This window comes from Phyllostomus discolor, chromosome 5, assembly GCF_004126475.2.
Source record: "Phyllostomus discolor isolate MPI-MPIP mPhyDis1 chromosome 5, mPhyDis1.pri.v3, whole genome shotgun sequence".
Lineage (NCBI taxonomy): Eukaryota > Metazoa > Chordata > Mammalia > Chiroptera > Phyllostomidae > Phyllostomus > Phyllostomus discolor.
The window spans coordinates 20,354,894-20,382,366 of NC_040907.2; the positions used below are offsets into that span (position 1 = coordinate 20,354,894).

The following is a 27,473-nucleotide window of genomic DNA, read 5'->3' on the forward strand; positions in this document are numbered from 1 at the left end:
TCAACTTTGTCAAAATCTTTATTGAACCAACGATCAACGCTAGACAACTTGCAGAACAGGAAACTCAAAAGGGGCAGGTGGGCTGAGCTGGCCCTCCCTTCCTCTGCCCCTGCCTCTCCCTGGAAGAGCTCGGGGTTCAGCACTGGTGGGAGAATCAAAACCCCTCTTCTGGTGGGTAACGAGGGTCACGTTTCTTCAGGGAGGGGACATTCAGAGCCAGCTCCATCTGTAGGTCCCAAAGAGGAGTCAGGGGCTGGGCCAGGGGGCTGGCCAAAGAGGCCAAGAATCCCACGGGCTGCGTGGGGCTGAGGAAGAAGCTCCTGGCCCGAGGATCTCAGGGAGGCTTGGAGCTGGTGGCTCATAGTCACCAGGCATTCAAGATGCTGCAGCAGGGCTTGTTGGGGGCAGGAAGCCCTGTGGAGGTGCCGGCCGTGACCAGCTGGTGCTGCTGAATAGGGGTGCCAGGACTGGCACCGGCCTGGTCTTGTGGGCCCCTGCCCTCGCCCAGGACTCTGCCAGGTGTCAGACTCTTCCCACAGTCTCCCCCTGCCTCCAGGGGGCCTCTGCCAAGCACAGATTCCCCTTGGAGCCAGGCTGCCTCTGCCCTGGCTTTGCTGAAGGGCACCCCCTGGGGGAGGGGACCCCTTCCGAGCCACATCTGGCCTCTTGGCCTTCCGCTGGTGGCATCTCATCTCCACTTTTTTGTTGAAGGAGACCGTCTTGCGAACCTTCCCCAGCAAGGGGCTGAACTCTGCTGTGTCTGGAAGCCCTGCCTTGGGGAACAGCACAGCCAGCAGCAGGCTTGAGTGAGTGGTTTCCAGGCCTGGGGAAAGAGGAGAGGAGAAACCGAAGGCCTGGTGGGAAAGAATGCACAGCCCCGCAGAAGCTGCATTCCGGCTGTGGCAGGCGGTCTGGAGGTTAAACCCCAAGCGGAGCTTTCCAGCAGTGAGACGGCGGCCCGTGAGACGCTGGGGAACATCAGTGGAAGGGTGAACCTGTCTCTGAAGATTTGCTCTCAGTATGGGAAAGGGTTCACCTGGCTAAAGGTAGGCATGGACGGTTTGACCCTACCCCAGTTTCTTCCTCTGTGAAATGGAGAAACTAATAGCACCATTCTGCTAGGGTTATTCTGAGGACTGAATGAATTACTATAAATAAGCTTTTGGAAAAAAAAGATTTTATGTATTCATTTTTAGAGAGGAGAAGGGAGGGGGAAATAGAGGGAGAGAAACATTGATGTGTGGTTGCCTCTCATGCGCCTCCCTACTGAGGACCTGGCCCTCAACCCAGGCATGTGCTCTGACTGGGAATTGAACCGGTGACCCTTTGATTCGCAGGCCAGAACTCAACCACTGAGCCACATCAGCCAGGGCTATAAATATGCTTTTGTAGGCCATGTGGTAAGCAACATACAACTGTGGGCTACTGTTGTTATTGTTATCACATTTTGCTATCTCAAGAGTTCTCTTCTGAGACACGCCTGCCTTCAGAGAGACACGGGCAACTGTGTCAACAGTGCCTCATCTGGTCACCAAGTGAGGGGAGGCAGAGTCCGGATGGGCATGGAGGCACCCACCTGGGCCTCCAAGAGAGCGCAGTCTGGTGGGCAGGGGCTGGAAGGCGGGCAGGGGCAGCAGGACCACCATCACGTGCTCCACGGCTGCCAGGCCGTGGCACTGCTTATTGTTGAGGTAGGAGTAGAGCAGGCGGCAGTTCTGGGTGTCCCGAGCCCCCTGCGGGCACAGCCTGACCGCGCAGAAGTCCTGGAGTTACCGGAGAGAGCGCAGCTGTAGGAGCAGTCATCCTTCACTCCTGCAAACACCCCACTCTTACCCAACCCCCTGTGAGGGCGTGTGCCCCCATTTTCCAGAGAAGAAAACAGAGGGGCTTGCCCAGGGACCCACAGTGAGCCTGCAGTCCCAGGGGGACCTCGACCGGAACATCCCGCACCAGGCCTCTGCTCCCGAGGGGGAGAGAGAGGGAGCACGCACAGAGCTGGGGCTATGGTGCTAGCCGAAGAGGGGATGCCCAAGGGTGGGCGGTTACCTTGGCCTTGGCTGGGCAGATGCTGGCCAGAAGGTCCCAGATGGTGTTCGGAGGGATGCAGCCTGCTGAGCAGATCACCTGGGGCAGGGCCTGAGGGCAGCGAGCACGGCCAGTCAGGCCCTCCAGATTCTCATCGAGGCAGGGTAGACTAAATATCAGCTACTTGAAGGCCACAGGCTGTGGCAAAGACGACAGGCTAGCGATCTATCAGGACCCCAAGTGGCTGCCCCGGAAGCCCTAATCACCCCTGGAGTCCTATTGTCGCAGCCAGTCTCCTACGACTTCTTGGAAGCCCCTCACTCCCTCCTCTGACCTCCTGTTGCCATCCCGCCTTTCAGCTGATCATTAGTCACTTCACAGGCACTCCTAAAGTCCCCTCTGGGCCAGGGAGGCATAGGCCCCTCTCCTGGGTCCCTCCTGCTTTATGCATTGGCTCCTCCGCCCATGTGTGACTCTGCAGGAGTGGGGCTGGAACCTCAGTTGTCCCCATGTGTAGTGCAGAGCCAGGCATAGAGAATCTTGGAACGAGTAAAAGAATGAATGAATGAATGAATGAATGAATCAAGTGAATGAGGGTGTGAGGAGCTGACTGGGCTGGTCAGTGTGTGAGGGACTCCCTGACGAATAGGGCAGTAGTACCGTGATGAGCCGACAGCTGAGTCCTGAGACCAGCTGGGCCTTGACCCGGAACTGCTTAATGGAGAACATGTGCAGAGCCCCCTCCCAGGGCGGCAGGCTGGACAGGGCCTTCGTAGGCCCAGCAGACATCTGGAGCCTAGAGGGAGGGACAGAGAGACAGGGCCAGGAGGAGCAGGTCATCAGGGCTTCCCCGGGCATCTCCTTCCTTTTCAAAGGAGATTCTGCATCTTCACTGTGGGTCTGAGCATGGCCCACGCAGGAGGAAACCAGTAGGCCGGAAGGATTAGATCCACTGCACAGACGCAGAAACTGATACCCATAGAAGAGGTAAGATTTGTCCAAGGCCCCACAGAAAGAAAAGCCCATGCTGTGTCTGCTGCCCCGGCGATAGCCCCCTCTACCATGCTGCCCCCAGCTCCACACCTGTCCTGGGGCTCCATGGGAGGTTTCTCCCCAAGCTGGGGCATCTCTGAAGAGGACACAGAGGCTGGGCTTGAGGCTCTCTGAAAGACACTGTCCTCCACCCTTCTATTGGCCTTGGAGAAGCCTGGTAGCTCACATAAGGACTTCCAGTCTGCAAACAGGAGAGGCAGGAGCTGAAACAGGGGCAGGCAGCTAAGCTGAAGCCAGCCCAGGGCTCTCCCCACCCTGCCACTTTCTTCCCAGGCCACGCATCCCTGTTACTGCAAACCCCACACTCGGCTCCAGCCTGCCCTCCCTGCCCCCATCCCAGGCCCTCCCCATGTCTCCTACAACCCTTGCAGAGGTGGCCGCCGAGGTCTAAGAAGTAGCGCTCATGCTGCTCTGTGTGGTTTTCCTGCTGCTCCATGGGGCCCTCCTGCTGCTCCGTGGGGTCCTCCTGCCACTCCATGGGGTCCTTTGATGTGGCAGGCAGGGCCAGTGGGCTGCAGTGGATGGGCACCACGGGTTCCTGGGAGGCACAGGAGGAGAGGGGTGCACTGGGAAGGCAGCACGGGAGTCAGGACCCTCCACGAGCAGAAAGCCTCAGGGACACAGTTTTATTTTTCCAAATAGCATGTTCTTTTCTTACAAAAGCACTGTGAGCGTGTTAAAGAATATTTGGAAGACACAGAAAATTCAAAAATTAAAAAGAAAAAAAATCACCCATCCCTTGTCCTCAGAGACAACCGTTGCTGTTCTGGGTATTCCGTCAGAACAGTTCTTCGATACCCAGGTTCTAGGGATCCTTTTACTAAAACAGCTAGGATCAAATGCTCAGCCTAACAGGCGTACACCTCAGAGGCATTGTGGGTTCGGTTCCAGACCTCCCCCAATAAAGCGAATATTGCAATTCACGGAGTCAGAGCCACTTTTTGGGTCCCAGTGGGTAACAAAAGTTATGTTTACACGGCTCTACAGTCTATGAAGTGCTCAATGGCTTCATGTATTAGCGAATGTACCTATCTTAATTAAGACTTTATTGTGGTAAACACACAATACAATATACAGATGATGTGTTATAGAATCCTACACCTGAAACCTATATAATTTCATTAGCCACTGTCACCCCAATGCGTTCGATACATTTTTTTTTAAAAAATAGAGCAAAGTACAAAATACGGGAAGACAATATGCTCATGTATCATAGTGTACCCAGAATAAATTTTAGGTTCCCCCAAATAAAACAAGAAGAATACTTTTGTGTTAAAAATCCTAGCCATCATCTGAGCCCACTGGAAAAATTGTGCCAAGAGACTCACTCAACACAGGGCGCCCACAAACCTTCCGTTTGCAAATAAATAAATAAATAAAGCAATGCCTGCAGAGCACAGTAAAGCAAAGCACAACAGAGGGAGGTGAGCCTGCACTCTCGCCCTGCCCGTGAATTAAAGTGGAGGCATCTGCCACGGCCCGTGGGCCCTGAAGCTATCGCGCGGACAGGGCGGGTGGCAGTGCACACACGTCACCTTGGTTGCTAGATGACCGGCTCATTCCCAGGTTTTCACTGTTACAAATGGTCCCGAGGACATCCTCGTGCAGCAAGGATTTTCCTAAACTCTCAATGATTTCCTAAGGGCAAGTTCTCAGAAGCAGATGACAGAATCGGGGAGAATGCATATTTATTTGTAAGACTCCTGATGCCCATTGCCAAGTCACCTTTCTCCTCATACAAGAAACAGCTTCAAACACAAGCACTGCTTTAGGAAGATTCAAGATCTTTAAAACTACTCTTGCCCCTGTAAACCACCCCTGAGTGGAGCCAAGGCTCAGACTCTGGAGTCAGACTGCGGGCTTCAAACCTCAGCTGCCCCTCTGCCAACCAGCTGACGCCCAGGACAAACGGCTCCAGGTTCCTCACCCAGGAAACTGGCACCACCCACCTCATGGGTCATTGTGAGATTTGAATGAAGGAGGCATTCTTTGTAAAGGGCACACACAGTAGGTGTTTCAACAAGGAGTAATGATTGTTGTGTGTCATCTTCCCTCTCCTACTCTGCCAGCCCCTTGCTCTTCCTCTCTCTCTTCTCTCCAGGTCTTCCCAGCTCCTCCCCCTCCCCCTACACTCATCTCCACCCCTGAGGGCTCCTCTCTGCACAGGCAGCAGCTCAGGTTGTTGGCCTGGCTACGGGTTGGAAGGAGCAGGGATTTTTGTCTGTTGTGTTCAGTGCCATTTCCCAAGTGAGCATGGCTCAAGGGGCCTTCCCTGCACTCCCCGTCCTAGGCACACCGCTGCGACTGGGGTGGACGTCTGACCCACGGAACACTCCACAAAAGCCAGAGCCGCCTTCTGAGAGCGACTGAAGGGGGCCACAGGCGAGTTCTGACAGCTGCAGGGCATAAGCTGATGGGTTCGTTGACTGGAGGGCCAATGGGCCACCCTGTCAGGCCACATTCAAGACGGAGGGGCCAAGGAGGAGGAAGGAGCAGGGTGGACATGCGGCCAGAGCAGATCCCAGCAATAAGAGGATACTCCGCACAAAGACGCCACCTCAAACAACTCGGCCCTCCCGCAAACTGAAGATCTGCGATCTGGGGAAATGGCGGTTCTAGGACCACTTACGCGGATCCCTTGGGGTTAGGCCTAAAGGAGGGGGACCGGCATTGAGAAGGAGCTGCCAGGCCCCGGCCAGCAGCTGTCCTGCCCCAGGCTCATCTGGACCCGCGCGTTAGGTCACTACCCAGATTCTCAGTGAAGACCGTGGGCCACAGAGGAGTCAGGCGAGTTGCCGGAGACAACACAGCTGGTGAAGTAAGGACTGGGCTCCCGGGCACGGACCCTGCTGGCACCAGGTCAGGCCCCGGCTCACCACCAGATCTTCTAGGGTCAGCATTTGGTCCGTGTCCCGCAGAATCTCAACTTCACCCTTGTGGGTCAGTTTGGAGGTCGGGAGGCTGCAGGACTCCTTCTGTTGCTGCTCAATGATCTCCAGGCCCTGGTAGGAGGAGCAGCCCAGACTCAGCCGGTTTCAGGGGCCTCTGGCCACCGAGAACCCATGGGCCCACTGTCCTCCATTGAGGCCTGTCTCCTGTGGTCCTCTTCCGTAACAGCCCTTCCTTCCGCCACACTTTTGCTTCTCCCAGTCCCTTCACCTGGGAAAGCCCTCTACCCTCTGCCCTACCTGTCCACAGTCCACTCATTCACCCTCCAACATAAGCTCTGCCTCCTCCAGGAAGCCTCCTTGAACTTCACTTTTATCCACAAGTCAATTCTGCTTCTGACTGCACCCCACCCTCCATCCTGGGAAGAGTGCAGGCTCTGGAGTGCCGGCTGGATCATTAATAAGACCCACAAGGCAGAGCGGCCTTGGGGAGGTGCTTCACTACCCTAAGCCTCAGAGGATCTGTTCTCTAGGAATTAAGTCGAGAGTACTGTATTAAACAGCAAATGTGGAGTGCTTAGCCTAGAGCCCGGCTCATAGTAAAGGCTACTTGTGACCCTTATCCTCGATCAATGCCATCGTCTCTGAAATGTTTCCCGAAAGCCCGTTTCTCCCTGTGTGACCACCCCGGGAGGACAGAGGTCCTACCCTCCCTGGCGGTGCTGGCTTCACGGGCACAGGCTCTGGCGCGGCCGCACAGGGCTCCGTTTAGAAGGGCCCCATGCTCCGTGCTGCCGTCACCTTGAAATTCTTAATAGTTGTCAGACAGAGTACCCCACATTTTCATTCAGCATGGACCCCACAAACCATGCAGCGGCTCCCGCTCCCTGGTCCCCCACAGTGCCTGGATAAAAGTTCAACCTCCAGTGGACGGACTCACCTAATGGATTCTAGTCATTAATTCTAATCAGCGTCTACCAGTGTCCACCAGAACAGGAGCCTTAGCACCCGCTCCACCCTACTGCCCCCACTCCCAGGTCAGCCCCTCCCTCTCTCACTGGGCCACAGAAACCACCACGCAAACACCCAGAAGCCAACTCGGTGCCCGCGCCGCCCCTGCCTCTGAACAGTTCCCAGGTAGGGGTGGGGGCATGGACACAGGGAACATGAGGGGGCAACTGTGAAATGTGGGGGTGGGGTGGGGTCCCTCACCCAGCCTGGGGCACCAGGAAGCCTTCCAGCCTTTCTGGGGCTTCTGAGGCCGGAATGGGAACAGGCACCCGGGGGTCTATCCCCCACAGATGATGGATGTCGGTCATGGACTCCAGGGTCTGGACCATCATCCCCAGGCCCGCTCCCAGCCCAGCTCCACAGAAAAGCCAGTGGAAGACAACACTCCCTGGGAGCATCGCTCCTCCGCCAGGCTCCCCATCCCTGTCCCTCTCACTCCGGCGTCTTTCCCTAATTTGTTTGGTGGAGTCCCTCCGACTCTCTTGCCATCTGCCTGCTCTTTCTTTTCATCTCCTCGTCTCTCCATTTCTCTCCGCCCGTGCTCCCACGTCTCCCACCTTCCTCCTCACTCTGGCTCGTGTCTCCCGTCCTGCTCCATACTTCGGGTCACCCCTCCCCACGTGCTCCCCCCATGTCCTGCCACCTATCCCGACCTGACTTACGGACCCAACAAACAGCTCACCCTTTTCTCCTCCTGGTCCCGCCAGCGAGCCAGCTCTTGGGGGGCCAGCTGAAATGAGTTCATCCGCACCAGGCCGTGGGGGGTGACCTCTCCGTGGACCACTTTGAGAAACAGGTCCTGCAGGGGCAGGGGCAGGGGCTGCACCACACGGCTCTGAGAGCCCCCCACCCCAACATCCCGCCAGGGCTCCGTGCCTCTGAGAGGGGCCTGGCCCAGCCGCAAGTCCCACTCACGTGGTTCCTGGGGTCACGCAGGTTGAACAGCAGGCTGCGGTACTTGTTCTTGTAGTGGCAGTTGGTGGCTCGCGTCAGGTCGAAGAGGGCTGCCTCGATGCCAGCAGCGATGCCCTCCACCACCTCCTCACTCAGCACCAGGTGTGGGAGCTGCCGCAGGCTGCAGGCGACAAGGACAGGGCCATGGCACTGCACCGCGAGGCCAGCCGGGCACTCAGCCCAGGAGGGACAGAGGTGGGCGGGAAGCAGGGTCTGGGCGTGTTCCTGCATGAACCCATTCATTCCCACCCCAAGGCTGTGAGGGGTAAGTGTTAGCGTTCTCCATTCACAGAAGGGGTAACGGAGACTCAGAGAAGGTTACTGGCTCGCTCGAGGCCACGTGGTTAGTGGCAAAGCAAGATCTGACTGCTCAGCCCTGGCCCATGGAAGTGAGAAATGTACAAGGTGGGGGTACCCTGGGGGAGGGTAAGGCATGAGCCAAGGCGGAGGTCGGGGCCTTTGCCCTGGATGTAGCCTTGCATCTGCCGTTGACTTGCTGGGCAGCTTTTGCAACGTCCTGCCCTCTCCGGACCGTGGTCTCGCCATGGGTGAAGGACAGCCCTGGGCTCAGATCTCTGAGGTGCTCCCACCACAGAGTCTCATTGTGTCTGACACATTTGCTGTGGGTGACATCCGTGAGGACCTGAGCAGATGCTGAGAGCTGTGGCGGCTTAATGGGAAAGCATGACCTTGAAGCCAGAGAGGCCCAGGGTCAAATTTCAGCTCTCTTCTCACTCTTGGTGCGGGCAAGTGACCTCACGGCTACACAGTGAGTTAGTCACGCACACAGAAGCCCTTACAATGCGGCCCGGGCCAGGGAGGGGATGGTAGCCCGTCGGGATGTTGGGGATGTCGGGGAAGTGGGGAGCAAGGCCTTACCGACTCCACAGCACGTTCTGCATGACACGGACCACAGTGTCCCTTGTCCCAATATCCAGGAGAAGCTTCTCCTTTTGGAGTGGGAGCTGAACTGTGGGGAAAAGGGTCACAGGTCCAGGGGATGCTCAGAGGTAAGAAGAGGGAGAGACTCCGTGCTGAGGGGCTTAGGCAAGCAGAGGAGGGGGCATGCTCTCAGAGACCTGGCCCCCTATCCGTCTGAGAGCTGAACCCAGGCAGCCAGCAGCCCATGGCTCTCTGGGGAAGGACTACAAGCTGATTGGAGGGGGGTGAGAAGGGGAGGAGACATATCTTGTCCTCCAGGGCCTGCTGGGCATGAGCCCCCTTCAGTCCCACCAGTCCCCGGAAGACAGGCGAATGCTGAAGGCACCACCCACGGCCCCTCACCTGAGTCTTCTCCCCAGTCCTGTTCACCCTGCTCCTCCTCTTCAGCCTCCACTGGGCTGCACTGTGGGGAAGGGGGGCAAGGAACTGAGGCCGTGTCTCTGGGTCCAGCCTGCTGGCCCCCAGGGACACTGCTTCCCCAGCCCCACCCCAATTCCCACACTCTCCCTGACCCATGTCCCAGAGAGGGCAGCCACGTGACAGGGACAGAAGCACTCACCCCTGGATCCTCAGCACAGGCCTCCTGAAGAGGAAGCCCCTCCTGCAAGGGGAAGAGTATGTGAAGGAGAAGCGAGGTCCCTGCAGATCAGGGGGCCACTCCCAGATGGTGGGAGGGGTCAGAGAGGACACCAGAGCCCCACACCGCCCCTCCTGAGGGAGGCCACTGGAGGAACCTGGGATCACCAGGAACAGAAGTGGGCAACCGCTCCCTCTCCAAACGCACTGGAGGCCCAGCCCCTCCCTCCCAGGAGAAAGAGCATGCAGACCCCCAGGCTGGCCAGCCAGGTGGCGGTCTAACCCTCTGGCTGCTGCATTCTGTGTGACCGTGAGCAAGTGACAGCCTCTCTCTGGGCTGCAATGGCATCTCTGCGAGTCGGGTGTGGAGGCGTCTCTCCACGGGACTCGGTGACATCACCTATGTAAAGAGCCTGTTCTGTACCTGGCACCCCGTGGGGCCCTGGGCACTGGGCCTCTCCTTCCTTCTGGGCCTTTGGGCAGGTGAGGCCGAGCTGACCTCCATCAAGCTGTTCAGAGGCTCCAGCTTTGGAGGCTGCAGCCCCCCTGCCTGGCCAAGGCTGATGGCCCCCAGGAGGTAGATCATTGCTCCGGAATCAAACTGCAGGGGGAGAACAGCACTTCAAAACCCAGCAGTGAGCGCTGAGGCTCTTCCCTGCTGAGTGCTCGCCTCACCTGTGACGGCTTATGTCACCCTCCCCCACCCCCGGACTGTCAGCTCCATGAGGACAGGACACGTCTCAGTCCCCGACACATTCCCAATGCCTACAAAAGCCTGGCACATAGTAGGGTTCAGTACATGCTTGGCCTGTGTCCCAAGAAGGGAACCTGTCTTCATTCCCACCTCTCCTCTTCCCCACTCACTCGGATACATTCAGAGTTAACCAGACCCTTCTCAGCCTCCTGACCAGAGACGCATCTCATCAGGTGCTGAGTGGGCGTTTGGTCTTCTTTTTTAAAAATATTTAATTGATTTTTGGGGGGTGGGGGGAGAGAGACACACACATTGATTTGCTGTTCCACTGATCTATGCATTCATTGGTTGATTCTTGTACGTGCCCTGACCGGGGATCAGATCCATAACCTTGGCATATCTGCACAACGCTCTAACCAAATGAGCTACTCGGCCAAGTGGTCCTGATTTTTAATGAGCTGCAGAATCTATCCTGCTCTCCTTTGTGCCCTGGTTGCCAGGAAGCTCAGTGTAAACTTTGAGCCTTGCAGTTGTACCTTTCCAAGATGAGTAGAGGGGGAGGGGTTACTGTAACAAGATTTCCCTTTCTCCTTCCTTTTTTCCTGCTTTCTTTAGGCTTTTATCCCATTTTAAGTATGTTTTGATCCATTTAATTTATTACAAACTATGGGGATTTGTTTTGAAAGCAAACGGGGCTGGAAAGGGACGGGCAGGTTCCACAGTCTGGGGAATACTGGAAGTCCGAGGTTGGGCATCATGGGGAGAGGGGAGTATGAGGGTGATGAGGGAGCATAAGGGAGTGGAGAAAGGCAGGGGCTGGGATTGCCTCTGATGTGGAGAACCCTACCCCCCACCCCACCAGACCTGGGAGAGGGAGGAAGAAGGGTAGTAATAAAAAGTAAAAAACCTACGTAACACACATGCTTCACCCCATGGGGCATTTTCATTTCCTCCTTGGAGAGAAAGAGGATGCAGAGGTTAGAATACAGAGGACCCAGCGACCCACTGCAGGGAGTTAATAAGAAGACACTCGCACAGAGGTGGGAGATATATGTTCAGTGTTCACTGGGTTGGCATTTACAACCAAAATGAAATGAGTGAGATCAAATGTCACCCAAGGGGGATGGTTCGTAAACAGTGGTACACCGTACTATAGATTCCGTGTGGCCATTAAAAAGAGTGAGTCATAAAAACTACGATTCATCAGGGGCTTAGCAGGTGACTGGCTGTGGAGGGAGCACATCACATGTGATCTTACAAAGGTCTCAGAGCACTATGAGGTATGTGCTATTTCTAACCCCATTTTACAGATAAGGAAACTGAGGCTCAGAGAGGGTCCGAAAAGTCCCGTTGCTACTAAGCAGCAGAGCTAGGAGTAGAACCTAGTTCTGTCTGACTCCAAAGCACTTAACTGCTGAGCTCTGCAGAAGCACTGGCTGGTGTGGAAACATGTCATGCTGTACTATTAGGACAAAGAGAGAAAGAATAGCAGACAGAATCTATTGCATAAGCCCATTTATGTAAATATATATTTATAGATGCATAATAGAGGTTACCTCTGGGGAATGAAATTCCAGGGGGGGACTTTTGCTTTCCTCTTGTAGACACTCGGGTACTTGTGCTATTCAAAACGAGCACGTCTTTCGCTTATAATAGAAAACTTTTTTTTTAACTAAAAAACAAGTCCAGAACAATGTGTGTCGTGTGCTACCACTTGCATTAAAAAGAGAGAAAAAAAGAATTTTTAAATGTGTATTTGCTTGAATCTGCATAAAATATCTCTGGAAGTATCCAGCAGAACCTAACCACTGAGGCTGCCGACAGGAAGGGGCCTGGGAGCTGGGAAGGAGGCTTCTCACCTTTTTTTCTTTTTAAAAACCATGGGAATGAATCAGCCTTCCAAAAAAATAAAAATAAATTGAGAAAGAGTGGGGGGCGGGGGGAAGTAAATGAGACATCTGGGAAGGAAAGCAGGGAAGGCATTAAGAATAGCCCTTCACGATTGAAAACCCTGTGGCCGGCCTCTGTCTCGGGGATCCGCAGAGCGGCATCATCAGCCCCCAAACGACAGGCAGCAATCAGACCAGCAAAGACATTCAGGGGTGTCCAACCTTTTGGCGTCTCTGGGCCACACTGGAAAAAGAGTTGTCTCGGGCCACACATTAAGTACGTGAACACTAACAAAAACAGTCAACTCTCATTGTGCTTTAAGTAAATTTACGATTTTGTGTTGGGCCTTATTAATAGCCATCCTGGGCTGCAGGTGGCCCATGGGCCACAGGTTGGATGCCCCTGCTAGATACTGGACTTCTCAGACCAGAATACAAAATACACATGTGTTACCTGCTTAACGAAATGAAAGGAGTCAAACATCTGAGCAAAAGACAAAAAATATATATTTTAAAAATGATCAAGCAGATTTCATCGAGAACCAAACACAACTTCTGGGAATAAAAAATACGATAACACTAATTAAAATCAAACACTCAATATATAGGCTTAATAGCATATTAAACACAGCTGAAATAAGGGTAGCAAACTAGAGAAAAAGGACTAATTAATCTAAAGTTCCAAGAGAGGAGAGAGAATGGGGCAGAGGTAATATTTGAAGATACATGGCTAAGCATTTTCCTTAATTGATAAAAGACAACTATTCACAGATTCAAAAAGCTCAGTGGATTTCAAACACGACAAGTCAAAGTAAATCCACACCTAGACGAATGATAGTAAAACTACTCAACACCAGTGATAAGCAGATCCTAAAAACATCGAGAGAAAAAAATGACAGCTAACACTTGAATCACACTGAAAATGTGCTACCACTGTTTTGCATGCTTTACATGTTGGTTCATGTTATCCTCACCACAACCCTCTGAGTTAGGTACTGGTATTATTACTGACCCCATTTTACAGAAGAGGAAACTGAAGCACAGAGAGGTTAATCAGCTTGCCCAGTGTCACACAGCTAGTAAACCAAAGCACTAGGATTGAAATCCAGGTAGTCTGATTCCAGAGGTCACACCTTTAACCACTACTCTATAATGCCCCTCACCAGAAGACATTTTACCTACAATTAGACTAACAGCTCACTTCTCAACAGTAATATGGAAGGCATAACAGAATGATATTTTTAATGTGCTTAAAGAAAATAACTATTGAGGACTTCCAGCCAAGATGGAAGCATAAGTAGATACACTTTGCCTCATTGCACAACTAAAAGAAGGACAACAATAGATTTAAAAACAAAAAACGCCCCGGCTGGTGTAGCTCAGTGGATTGAGCACAGGCTGGGAACCAAAGCATCGCAGGTTCGATTCCCAGTCAGGGCACATGCCTGGGTTGCAGGCCATGGTCCCCAGCAACCGCACATTGATGTTTCTCTCTCTTTCTTCCTCCTTTCCCTCTCTAAAAATAAATAAATAAAATCTTTAAAAACAAAACAAAACAAAAAAAACTCACAACTGCCAGAAAATCAAACTGTATGGAAGTCCAACAACCAAGGAGTTAAAGAAGAAATATTCATCTAGATTGGTAGGTAGGGCAGATATGGGCAGCTGGGACAGAGAGGACACGCAGTAAGGTGGCAGCTGAAGGACCAGGTAGGTGAGGTGATAGCTGACAGATGTAATGGTCCCACATTCACATGAGAATAAACCAGGAGGAACAACTGGGGAGCGAGACAAACCATGCAACCCAGGGTTCCAGCATGGTGAAATAAAGCCTCAAATCTCCGGCTATAAAAATCCGTGGGAATTGCAGTTGCGGGAGTAACTCCCAGCATCACAGGAGAGTTCGCTGGAGAGATCCACAGGGTCCTAGAACATACACAAACCCACCCACCCAGGAATCAGCACCAGAAAGGCCCAGTTTGCTTGTGGGTAGTAGGGGAGGTAAGTGAACACCTGCCAAGAGCCAAGCAAGCAACATTGTTCCCTCTCAGACCCCTCCCCCACATACAGCACTGCAACACAGCAACGTGGGTTGCCCTGCCCTGGTGAATACCTAAGGCTCCACCCCTTAGAAGTTAACAGACATGCTGAGAAAAAAAATATGGCCCAAATGAAAAAACAGATCAAAGCTCCAAAACAGAACTAAGCGATGAAGAGATAGCCAACCTATCAAATGCAGAGTTCAAAACATTGGTAATCAGGATGCTCACAGAAATGGTTGAGTATGGTCACAAAATAGAGAAAGAAGTGAAGACTATGCAAAGTGAAATAAAGCAAAATATAGAGGGCACCAACAGTGAAAGGAAGGAAACTGGGACTCAAATCAACAGTTTGGAGCAGCAGGAAGAGATAAACATTCAATGAGAACAAAATGAAGAAACAAAAACTCAGAAAAATAAGGAGAGGCTTAGGAACCTCCAGGACAACTTTAAACACTCCAACATCCAAACCATAGGGGTGCCATAAGGAGAAGAGGAAGAGCAAGAAATTGAAAACCTATTTAAAAACAAAATGAAGGAGGACTTCCCCAATCTGGCAAAGGAAATAGACTTCCAGGAAGTCCAGGAAGCTCAGAGTCCCAAAGAAGTTGGACCCAAGGAAGCATACACTGAGGTACATCATAATTACAGTACCCAAGATTAAAGATAAGGAGAGAATCTTAAAAGCATCAAGAGAATAGGACACAGTTACCTACAAAGGAATTCCCATCAGACTGTCAGCTGATTTCTCAAAAGAAACCTTACAGGCAAGAAGGGGCTGGAAAGAAGTATTCCAAGTCATGAAAGGCAAGGATCTACACCCAAGATTACTCTATTCAGCAAAGCTATCATTTAGAATGGAAGGGCAGGTAAAGTGCTTCCCAGACAAGGTCAAAGCATCATCACCAAGCCCTTATTATATGAAATGTTAAAGGGATTTATCTAAGAAAAAGAAGATGATTAAAAAATGAACAATAAGATGACAACAAACACAGAACTATCAACTACAACAAAAAAATAAACTAATGATACAACTAGAAGGAACAGAATCACAGAAATGGAGATCATATGGAGGGTTGTCAGTGGGGAGGGGGGAGACTGAAGGAAAAAGTACAGGGGATAAGAAGCATAAATGGTAGGTACAAAATAGACAGGGGGAGGTTAATAGTATAGGAAATGGAGAATCCAAAGAACTTATACGTATGACCCCTGGACATGAACTAAGTAAGGGGGAAGGGAATGCTGTGGGATTGGGGAATAAAGGGGAGGGAAAAAAATGGGACAATAGCATAATCAATAAAATATATATATATATATTTTAATAATAGTTTTAAGTTTCTTTTTTAAAGATTTTATTTTTATTTTTATTTTTAGAGAGGGAATGGAGGGAGAAAGAGAGAGAGAGAGAAACATCAATGTGTGGTTGCTGGGGGTCATGGCCTACAACCCAGACATGTACCCTGACTGGGAATCGAACCTGCGACACTTTGGTTCGCAGCCCGCACTCAATCTACTGAGCTATGCCAGCCAGGGCAATAAAATATATTTTTTAAAAAAGAAGAAAATAAGCCCTGGCTGGTGTAGCTCAGTGGATTGAGCGCGGGCTGGGAACCAAAGTGTCTCAGGTTCGATTCCCAGCCAGGGTACATTCTTGGGTTGCAGGCCATAACCCCCAGCAACCGCACATTGATGTTTCTCTCTCTCTCTCCCTCTCTCTCTCTCTCTCTCTCTCTATCTCCCTCTCTTCCCTCTCTAAAAATAAATAAATAAAATCTTTTTAAAAATTAAAAACAAAACAAAACAAAAAAAAACAACAACTTAGGACCAACTAGTGGATAACAACAGCACTTCAACAGGGAAGGTTCATGCTTGGAATTAAAGTATTCCAAGATCCTTAAATCATTTCAGAGGAAGGTAGAGATAGTAACTACCTTTATACTTTAATAAGTTAGGTGTTTGTGTTAAAATTTCTAAAATAACCACCAAAAGAATATACGCGGGGCATAGAAAACTTCCACCCTACTAGTGGGATAAAGAAGAATAAGGAGCCCTGGCTGGCATAGCTCAGTGGATTGAGCGCGGGCTGTGAACCAAAGTGTCACAGGTTCGATTCCCAGTCAGGGTACATGCCTGGGTTGTAGGCCATGGCCCCCAGCAACTGCACATTGATGTTTCTCTCTCTATCTCCTTCCCTTCCCTCTCTAAAAATAAATAAATAAATAAATAAATAAATAAATAAATAAAATCTGGAAAAAAGAAGAAGAAGAAGGAAAAAATCAATCTAAAAGGAGGGGAAGTATAGAAAATGCAAAGCACAGAATAAGACAGTAGGATTAGCGTCAAAGAAATCAGCAATTAGAACAAATGTAAGCGGACTAATCCTGGAGATAAATAAAACTAATTATCAGAGCTTTAATAAAGAAAATCCAGTTATAAGATATTCAAAAGACCCGTTTCTAAAATACAACAATGTAAAAAGATAGAGAGGGAAAAACGGAATCATATGTGAACAGGGAACTACCAGCCAAAATACAGGTTTGTAGCTATATTAATATCAGATGAAACAGATCCGAAGGCAAAAAATAACTGGAAGCAAAGCCCGTACTGCATAAGGCTCCAACCCGCCTTCTGCCTCTAGACTTTTGCACAGGCTCCGCCCTCCTCTTGGCAGACCCTTCCCACCTTGTTGAACGCCTACTTCCTCTGCCCAGACCCAGCTCCGACAGCCCCCTCCTCTGCCCTACTGTGCCTTAACACCCTCCCACCCACCCCTCCCCAGGAAAGACTCAGTTGCCCTTCCGGTATCCAGGGTCTGCTGGCCTCCAGTCTGTGCATCGACTCTCTGGTGGCTGGCCTCCCACGTCCTGCTTGTTGAACAAATCAGAACAAAGTCCCAATAAAAACGCAACCCCCTCAGCCAAGCCTTTGGCAGCTTGCTCAGAGTGTGGACTCTTGAACCTTACAAGCCCAGGTTCAAATCCTGGCTGCACCACCCACTTGCTGTGAGACCCTGAGTGAATCACTTACCTTCTCTAAATCCCTGTTTTCTTAATTGGCAAAGCAAGGGTATTAACACTGGCTTTTAATGCTATGGTGAGGATTAAGTACGAAATGGTGACATATGTGAAGCTCCTTGTACACAATAAGAACTCAATAAAAAGCGCTATTCTTAGGTCACCCATCTGTTGGAAAGACACGGTCCTCCCTCACATAGCTCCTGACACTCTGCAGCTACACACAGGACACCTGAAGCTGGAGCCTGGGTGGGGACAGAGGGGCTCTGTGCCTCCCTGGTTGTGAGGGACAGAGCAGGGGGCTCTGGCAGAGCTGCCCTCCCCACGTCCCCTGCCATCCAAAGAATAGCTCCAGACCTTGCTGGCCACTGCAGGGCTCAGGACAGAGAAGAAAATGGCGTTCCAACCCACCTCCCCACAGCCCTGCAAGGGTCTCCACTTCAAGCCAGAGAAATACAACACAGCCAACCTTACATACCAGATCCTAGCAGTTCTGGGACCCAGCTGACTCCCCCATGTCATAGCGGAGGAAACTAAGAGTCAGAGAAGAGACATCTCTCATCTCGGGTTGCCCTGTAGTAAGACACAGAGCCTGACCTTGAACACCCCTGTCTGCCCCTGGCACAGGCCAGGCTGCCTCCAGAAGGTGCTAGGGCTCTCAAGGGGACTCCAGACCTGCTGGACACTATCCCCACACCCCGTCCTTAATCACCCGCCCATCCCCGTCTTGCCCAGCCTCAATTCTCCTGCAGCTGGCACCAGTTGCCATGGCAACGGGTTATTTGGGATGCTGTGGGATGATGGGCTGTGCCGCAGAGTCAAGGATGGGGCCTGAAGGCGAGAGCAGCCGTGGGCTGCTTCCAGTCAAGGCAGCCGGGCCCCTGGCTCCTCCACCCGGATCAAACTAGCTCCTCAAACACTGTGGACCCAGGAACCCCAACTCTAGGCAGCTGGCCCAAACAACTAATGAGAGATGGGGAGAAGCCAGATGTGCAGCGATGTCCATCCCAGCATTACTTAGGGCAGGCAACACTGTGTGTCAATAGCAGGCAACATTCTTGAATATTTTTCTTGCACCAGGCGCCTTGCTACACGCCAAGCGCACATCATCTCATGCTCCTCACCACTGCCCTGTGAGACCGGCCAGAAAGGTGAGGTCACTTGCCTGGGTCACTCAGGTAGCGGCGAAGCCAGGACCCAGCACCAGTCTGCTGGCCCCCAGGCCTCGTGCTCTGACCCACACCACAGAGGCAGGAGAGGAGAAGAGGGAGTCCCAGCCCACCCTCTAGTCCTGGCAAGGCCTGTGACGAATCCGTCTGTAACTGCTATGGTGCAGGACGCAGGGATTCACCCGCACAATACGTACCAACTTGGAAAAAGCTTCAAACACGACAGTGCATGTGAACTAAACAAAGCACAAGCCCCAGAACAATGAGGTGTAGTGTTAGCCTATTTATAGAGAAGAGGGCGCGCTCTGCAGGTGTTCACACACGGGCAGAAGCTCACAGGAAGAAGACTGCTCACAGTGGTTCTCTGCGGGTGGAAGGCGACGGGGCTGTGGGGCAGTCAAAGGGATTTCTTCATTCTGCACTAACAATTAATTGTGAAAAAAATTGAAATACCAAAGAATCCCAAGTCATAAAATCTGGCACACATGATCCCACTTCTCGGCAAAGATACATGCATAGAAAAGAGGTGGCAAAAAGGACATACACCGAAATGTCAGCAGGAAATAGCTCTGAATGAATGTTGACATGATGGGGATTTTTATTTCTTCTTTATTTCCTGTGATGAACACACATTAGTTTTCTTATTAAAAATTAACGGCTTCAAGGGACGCTTACAAAGACAGTGGAAACGCATTCTAACGTCGTCGTGGCACCGAATGGCGGTAAATCACACGGGCAGCTCACTGGTTCCCGCGCTAGTTCTACTAGCTCGCCGCTTGGCCTTGAACTAGTCATCTCACCCCTCTGAGCTCCGGGGTCCACGTCAGTAAAAGGGGTACATGTCAATGGCGTCTACTTCACGGGGCTGTTAGCAAAGTTGAAGACAAAGTGCTTGGAACGGTGCTCAGCACGTGGAGGGCAAGCTAGACAGGATCGCTGACAGCAACCGCAGCAACCCTCCCCAGCAGGGAAGGCGCACAGGCAGGCCGTGCAGGCTGCCATGTTCGCGTCCTGGCTCTGTCATTCACCAGATATGTGACCTGGGGCCTGTCACCCTACCTCTCCAGGCTTCACGAGAAGATTCAATGAAAAGGGCTCAGCATGCAAATATGATAAAAATTCAACTATGTGAGAAGTATACACCAAAAAACAGGTAGCGCCATCATCTGCCTTTGGTATATACACATGTAAGCTATAATTATTAATAAAAGACGATTATAATGTGTAAAAGAGCAACACAGGGAACTGACTCCCTCGCTGTGTATGAGCTTGAAGAAGTATGTGAACTTCCCTGAGCCTCAGTTTCCCCATCTGGAAATACGGAGCCAATGCCACCTTAGAGGGCTATTGTGAACACTAACAAAAGCCAACTTAACATAAATTAAGTCTTCTACCTTGTGCCATATGCTGTGCTAGGCACATTATTTTACACCGTCATCTCCTTTAGTCCTCAGGGTAACCCCATTAGATTGGAACTAGTATTTCCTTTTTTACAGATGAGGAAACAGGGAGGTTAAAAAATGTTCCAAGTTCACTCAGCGAGGAAGTGGGCAGAGGCAAGATTTGAACCCAGGACTTACCCATTCCAAAAGATACTGACCCCTCACAAGATGGCAGCAAATGTAGTTTCCTTTCTGTTTCCTGACTTGGTGGGCTTCAGTTTAGTCGTGTATGAAATGGGCATGAAGGATAACAGTCACTAAAAGTCTACCCAGCTTAGCTCTATTAAATTCCACTGCCAAGCATGGCGTTGAGAGACTGGTCTGGCCCTTCCTGTCCCAACCTCTCAGACTCAACTTACCAGTCTGGGGAAGCCTCCTGGGCAGGATGCTGCCGGCTGGTCCTGGCTGGAGTTGTCTGGGCTTCTGTCTGTGCCCTGGTCCTCGGCAGGGGGCACTGGGCCCATGCCCAACGAAGCACACTCGGATATTCTCTGCCCTTTGAATGAGCCTGAGCGAGCCTCGCTGGCTGCAGACTCTGGGGAGCCAGCAGGGGTGTCCGTGGGAGCAGCGAGCCCTTGCCCCAGCCTCCCCCTGGATACTGGCTGAACCTTGACCTCCAGCTCCTCCCGGTTGGGTGAGGCGGCAGGGCCACCATCACCGCCAGCCCCCACAACAACCCGCTCAGCTTCTTGCCACTCTGGGGAAGCCTTTCCAGACTCTCTCAAGCACAGTGCAGGGCTCTGCGCAGGGTCCTGGGCAGCTGGCCTGAGGCGCTCCCCTCCACTGGGCAGTGGGAACAGGACAGGGTCATAGGGGCTGCCTGGTCGGGCCCCAGCCCCTGCAGCAGGCAAACACCTGAACTTCTCAGCCCCTGAGGCAGATCCCACACAACTTCCACCTGAATCTCCTGGACCATGCCCTGTGTCCTTGGGAGAAAGAGGCCAGCAAAGGCCTCCCAACGACACCAAGTCAGCACCTTGTGGGGGATCTCTCACACACTGGGGGTCGTCCCTACCAGGCCTCTGACCAAGCCACAAGAAGCCACCAACCCCCTCCCCACCCTCTGAGCAGGCGTTATGCTTCTTGCTTTTCTTTCTTGCCTGCACAGGGGCTGCGCCTAGTGAGGATGGCAGTTCCCTTTTGGGGGGTTCCTCTTTACTGAGGGTGTGGCTTCTTCCATCACACCCTGGAGAGCTCCTCCCTCCTTGTCTGACCTCTCTGGGCCTGGGGCAGCTCGTCTTCTCCACACCTGCAGGCCTCTCCCCGCCAGCCAAAGCTCTCTCTGGGAGCCCCATGGACATGCCACAAAGATCGCTGGCCCAGTTTTCATCCAAGACTTTGTGTAGTGAAATCTGGAGCTTCTTGGTGGCCGGAGCCCTCCCCTGAGCAGGCACCGTGGGCAGCTGGATGTGGAGCTTAGGGCCGGGCACCAGATCCTGGTTCCGTCCTGCAGCCTGCAGACCGAGGACCAGCAAGTGGGCACCGCCAGCCTGGGAGCTGGCACCTTGACGGATCTCTTCCCTGGGCACCCCCTCTCTGCTGCCAGCCCCAGCTGAGGCCCCAGAGCTTTCCCCAGGCAGGTCTGGGGCCAGGCCTGACACGGAGCTCGCTTCTTCCATATCCTCCCGGGAAAGCCCACAGCTTCGTCGGGGTCTGAGATCAGGGTCCTCTGTGCCGGAGCCCTCTGCAGCCCCTTCCTGAGACATGTCTGTCCACCCACAGGGGCCAGAAGCAGAGCGTGGGCCCTGTGAGGAGACAGAGAAGAGGCTTCATCACGGAGGCTCTGACTCACCAGCCCATTCAGCACAGCAGGCCGTGGGGAACGAGGAAAACAGCCTCCCCTCCAGGTGCCACCACCCCGGGGCCCTGTCCACTCTCGAGGCCTGGAGGCCAGAGGGACTGGGGATAGCACCCACAGATGTAAGCACCCCAGCAGGGCCTGCGCCCCAGATGAGGAAGAAAAGGCCTGCCCACCAAATAGGGTTGAACTGCAGCAACCTTGCAGCCTTCCCATCTCTGAGAGTTCACACTTTTGCTCAAGTGGGATGTGATATTAACAGTTACCAGTTATTAACTAGTTACTCTTATGCATTATTTCCTTTCACACCGGCAGTGAGGAAACACATAGAAACGTTAAGATTCTCGCCCAAGAACACGCGGATAGAAGCGGAAGGGCCCATATCCTCTCTGCAGCTGAAAGCCCAGCTCTAAACCACTGCTCACGGAGCAGACTCCAAAGGCCCTTCATTCCTATCACCTCCTGCTCCCCCGCGCATCAGTCTCCTTCTGCTAGACACCACAGCCAGGTTCCCAAGCCTGAGAAGGACAGTCCCCTACCGCTCCAGGAATCCGGCTCCCAACCGTCCAGCAGCTCTCAACTGGAGTCCCCCGGCTCCCCCTTCCAGGGGTCCACCCCCAGCTGGGAAGAGGCTGAAATCACGTGAGGCGAGGAGCACTGGGTGAGGGATGGGGGCGTAGTCTCCGGGGTACGCAAAAGGCTTCCCCCAAGACGAGCTGATGTCTCAGCACCAGCAGAGGGCGCACTCCCTCCAGAGGACTTCCCGGAGGAGGTGCCTATCCCCCACGCTCCTGAGACGAGGTGGGTGGGTTGCCTGAAGCCAGAGGTCCGATGTGATGTCGAAGGGCCTGGAATCTGAGAGTTTAAACTGGATCCTAAGGTGATGGAGAGTTCCTGAAAGTGCCTGAGCCCCTAGGGGAATATCAGAATCAGATCTACATGGTTTCCTAATTATGATTTTAATTATCTCAAATATAAAAATAGAATTCATATAGGTAAAAATGCACATCCAAGCCCCCCAAAAAGTTGGAAATAATTTTAAAATATCCTCTCACTTCCGAACCCGGGAGCAACCATGCTTTTTTCTTTTGTTTCTTTTTCTTTTCTTTTCTTTCTTTCTTTTCTTACTATGTGTTTTAGTTTTTTCTTTATGTTACTTTCATAACTGGGAATAATGTACTCACACCCCATCACCTGATTTACTAATGTTAACAGTGTCTATGATTCCCTGAGGTGATGTTTTCATCAGCCATCCTTTTCCCTTTGCTCCTCCCCAATTTTTTTATATTCATACTTTTATATTGCTACTGGTTACAATTATGACTTTGAATAATAGGCTTACATGTTTATTTCTTCTTTAGACTGTATCTTTTGATTCTCCTCCATGTGAAAGGAATAATTTCCCCTCCCCAGGTTTGCCCTCCTCCATCGACTCAGTTGTTGCTTTTGCTTTGTCGAGGTTTGTAGTGGGCACGTTCTGTTCTGGGAAGGTAATTCAGTTTGCCGTGCTTTGCCTGGAGAATGATCCTGCACGCTGAAAACCAGATGACGTTTATAACATTGCTACTATGTGAGTGTTTTCACTGCAGAATTCAGGATTTTATAGACCTCGCTAAGAGGAAGATGGGATTTCCGGCACTAAAGCCTGTGCCACGTGAGGTGATGAGGCGCTTCCAAGCGATTGGAATACGACGCTGCAGTCAGAATGAGTAAGTTAGATCTCTATATCAGGGTGCGTGCATCCCCAAGACATGGTGTTGGATTTAAAAGGCAAGATAATGTTAATAACCAGGGAAATGGAATGCCAGGTATTTGGGCATATCTCTGTTTTAGTCTTCCATTTATTTTTCTGTATATTTGTCTTACAAATAAGGTGTACTACAAAAAAAAAAAAAAAAGGAAGCTGTTATGTAACCCACATTGAAAGCTGTCACGATCTGGCTGTCAGGGTCACAAATGAGGTAAGAGCTGAGAGTGGATGTCAACAATAGCATCCAGCTGCTACCCTAAAGAAATAAATGGTGTAAGTGAAAAGACCTCCCACCACGAAATGTCCTGCTCATCATGGCAGAGACTTGACCAGGGCCCCTGAGGCTAAGTGGACTGTTATGCTGATCCATTTGCATCATGGGAGCCTCCCACCATTGGGGAAAGAAACGGGGTGCAGAGGCGCTCCCCCACCCCGTGGTGCTGGGGGTAAATGGACAGTGACAGCCAGCACATGTGGCGCTATTTTGAGCCAGCGACTGGTCTAAATGCTTCACCTAGCTTAATCCTCTGTTTACCTTTTTGAATTACGTATATTAATCCTCCCACCAAGTCTATGAGGAAAGGACTGTGATTGTCCCCATTTTACAGATGAGGAAATAGGCACACAGAGATTCAGTAACTGGCCCAAGGTTTGTAGGTGGTAGAGTTGATTGAAGAGCCCCATCCCTCTGTCTCCTGATATTCTGAAATGTCTCATTGTCATAAAAAGTAATCAGAGGTAGGTTTTGCCCAGGTTTTGGCCCAGTGCCTTTGACCAGACTGTTTGCCGATTCCTCACTGACTCACGACAGCACCTCTTTTCCACAGCCTTCCTTATTCACCACCAGGTTCCCGCTTTGCTGTTGTTGGGCCCGGCTGCCTCTTGCATTGAAGCTCCTTCCACAGAAGTGAAACTAGACCTAGAGTAAATGCATGGGAGGCTGCAGGCGAGATCCAGGGGTCAGGGGGTTTCTTTCATAAATGTTTATTGAGCATTTACCATGGGCTGGGATTTTTATATATCTTCTCATTGAATCTTCATATCAATACTATGAAGTATACATACATCATTATAAACTTTCAATGGAGGAGGAAAACTGAGGTTTTGGTAGATGAAGTGACTTACCTAAGATCGTGAAATACGGGAGAAGCAGAGCTGGAGGTTCAACGTCAAGTGCAACTCAATCCAAAGTTCCTTCTCTAAACCTTACGCTCTTGAGGGCAGGAACCAGACCAGGTCTGCCTTGTTGGCCACTGTATTTATTCACAGTACCCAGCGTGGTAGCTGTCATTTAGTAAATGAGAACACACACGTAGGAAGAATATAATGGCACAGTATATGGGAGCCAAGGAGAGTGTCTGGTTTTTGGGGGTTTTTTTTTTCCTTTGATAAATGGTTTCTCTAAATAAGTTTAGGCTCCCAGAAAAGCTGGAAATGTAATACAGGGAGTTCTATATGCCCCTCACCCACTTCCTTCCACTGTTAGCATCTCACATTATCGTGGTCCATTTGTCACAGCTAAGAAACCAACATTAATAATGTCACTATTCACTAAGCTACAAGCTTTATTTGGAAATCACCAGTTTTCCCACTGATGTCTTTGTTTTCTGTGTCAGGGTCCGGAACAGCACCCTGAAACCTTTGGTGGGTACCTGTCACATGGCACCCTGGTGCACTGTGGGTACCCGTCACATGGCGCCCTGGTGCACTGCGGGTACCCGTCACATGGCGCCCTGGTGCACTGCGGGTACCCGTCACATGGCGCCCTGGTGCACCCTGCAATCAGCCATCATGTCTCACGGTCTCCTCTGGTCGGTGACAGTGCCTCAGTCTTTCCTCGTTTCTCATGACCTTGATAGTTTTGAGGAGTGATACTCAGGTGTTCTGTGAAATGTTCCTCATGTTGGGTTTTTCTGATGTTTTTCTCCTGATTAAACTGGCTTTAAGGGTTTGGGGCAAGAATGACCCAGAGGGCAAGAGTGTCCCACCATGTCGGGGACATGTGATAGCCACATGACATCACAGGGGGCAGGGGCCGCCATCATGCGGTAAAACATTGTTTTCTAGACTTCACTGCAAAGTTATTGCTTTAAGAATTTTAAGGTGGAAGGAGATAACATTTTCAGAGAACATGTAATGACGCAAACAAAGTGACATATGTGATGCTAAGCATAGGCTTAACGCTAGAGCCAGCGTGGCTTCAAATGAGGGGAGCTCCCTGCCTTGCCTCCCTGAGGTGGGCTGACTTTTGTCACTGGGCCTCTCTCGCGGCTGGGGCAGGGGAAGGAGGACACGAGTTCATTTTCCGTGGGCATTTCTATGCACGGCCTTCATCCTCAGCCACTGCTGTGGAGTCAAAGGGAAGAGGGGCTGATCCGGACCACACCGAGCCGCCAGCGAACAACACCTGGGGGGAGCACAGGAAGTCCCCCAGAAGCACCCCCTGCACTGCTGGTCAGCAGCAGGCTGCCCGGCCAGAGGGCACTCGGGCCGTCCACAGCTCCGCCAAGACAAGCCCGGACCTGCCTCTGACATGAATCCTCTGATTTGTTCAATCAAGGTTGTGGACTTCGTGAGCTGGAAAACCAGAAGCAGACCTTCTGGGCCCGAGGCAAGAGGTTTCCGAGAACAGTGAGCAGCTCTGTGTCCCGAGGCTGGGCTCCTGCTTAAGATGGACAAGCTGCCCCTCAGGGCCACCAGCAGGACTTGGCTCGTGCTTCCAGGCACTGGTGTCCCCCTGACCCCAGCTGGTGGGACCTCCTCTACACACTGTTACCCCCCTTCACTACGGTCATGCCCACTAGGGCCATGTAACTCTGTTACAGCTGGTGATCCTGGTCAAGCTCAGTGGCCACTGCTGGACCTCTGACAGAGCCCTCCTGAGATGCCACTGAATGTGGCTGTCCATATCTCTAAGTCCTGGGCCACAGCTGAAGTGATTGGATCTCCTGTGCCTCTGGGCTTCTCCCAACACTTCAAGGTCATGGACAGACACAGCCAGGAGTGAACCAAAGCTGTGGCGGCCTCAGGTGAATGTGTTTGTGTTTATGAAAAGCAGGCCTTTCCCCAGGCTGCCAGGGGCTGCTGGTGGACACGGATCATCGCAGCCTGACTAACGGTGTTGATGGTGACCTGGTCTTCTGGCAGAGGTAGCACTGGCCAGGTCTCCCCCAGGGCAGGTCCCTCTGCCCCGCCCTTCCACACGGCGCTCTAAGAAGGAAGTCACTTCATGCAGCCCGTGCTGCAGCGATGGACAGCATGTGCCGCCTCCCTGAGCGCAGAATATGGACGGAAATAATCTGGAGTTTTTCCTGGGAGATTAGAGTCTTCCCAATCATTTATTTATACCATTTATTTAATAATTTATTTGTGGCAGTACGGACTCGCAGATTGGTTGTTTTATACTTTGGGTTGTGATGCAATGCCACTTTACTTATTTTGTAGCTCAAGCTCTTCCAGCTTTGGCCCCTGGGAGCTCTTTTCCTCAGCTCCTGTGTCTCTTTGACATTTTGACATTACTGTTTGGGAGGGTACACTTCCTACCTCTTTGGAGACTTTTGACTCCCCTGATGTCAGATGTCAGATGCGGGTGAGACGCGGACTGAGTCCCTCTTCATTCACCCGGGCAGCTGGCTCCTGGGCCTCTGAACCCCAGGCCTTGGCTGTGCCTCTGATCAGGGGGACCTCGGAGCTGCCGCACACGCTGAACTTTAGACCTTGCCCTTTCCTTCCTCCTGCAGCCACTGCCCCGTAGAAACAGGGCCCTTCCCCAGCTGAGTGTGCCCGGTTCTGGCCCCAGAGAAGCTCGGTAACCTTAGTAATGAAACTATATCCCCCGTGTGTGTGAATAAACTTCTTTAGAGGACGAAACAAAACAGAAAAATCTGCCTCTTGATTATCTTTGAAACCGACCTTATCTGCTGCATTCCTGGACTTCAGATCAATGTCCTTTTGCCTGAAGCTGCTTTTGTTACACGGCCGCCCATCCGGCCAATGGAGCATCTAGGTCTTCGGAGTCACCCAGACTCAGATTCCAATCCCAGTGGCTCTGGGCAGTCATTTGATCTCTCAAAGCCTGTGTTTCCTCACCTGGAGAAGAGGGATAATAACAACCTCCGAGTGGCTGCCACTGATTGAGCACCCACCAGTGTGGATTAGGGGATAATGTAGGCAAAGCACCTCACACACCTAGTACGGGCTCAACAAAGGGAAGCTATTACTACTGCTAG

The 27,473-nt window shown here is 51.7% G+C and overlaps 1 protein-coding gene and 1 long non-coding RNA gene across 2 annotated transcripts; one reads left to right on the top strand and one right to left on the bottom strand.

Moving 5' to 3' along the window:
• SPOCD1 (SPOC domain containing 1) lies at positions 1-27,473 on the bottom strand. Its single transcript, XM_036025688.1, has 16 exons — positions 27,157-27,473; positions 20,056-21,441; positions 11,055-11,096; positions 9,874-10,050; positions 9,433-9,474; positions 9,216-9,276; positions 8,811-8,901; positions 7,893-8,052; positions 7,660-7,776; positions 5,955-6,080; positions 3,442-3,616; positions 3,109-3,259; positions 2,686-2,821; positions 2,047-2,136; positions 1,577-1,763; positions 1-823 (listed from the first exon to the last, which is right to left on the bottom strand). Exons 1-16 carry the CDS (start codon positions 27,244-27,246, stop codon positions 186-188), a joined length of 3,669 nt encoding a protein of 1,222 aa, XP_035881581.1. The 5' UTR covers positions 27,247-27,473; the 3' UTR covers positions 1-185.
• LOC118500556 lies at positions 25,179-27,127 on the top strand. The gene is made up of 2 exons (XR_004903122.1): positions 25,179-26,273; positions 26,689-27,127. It is a non-coding gene; the product is annotated as an uncharacterized LOC118500556 (long non-coding RNA).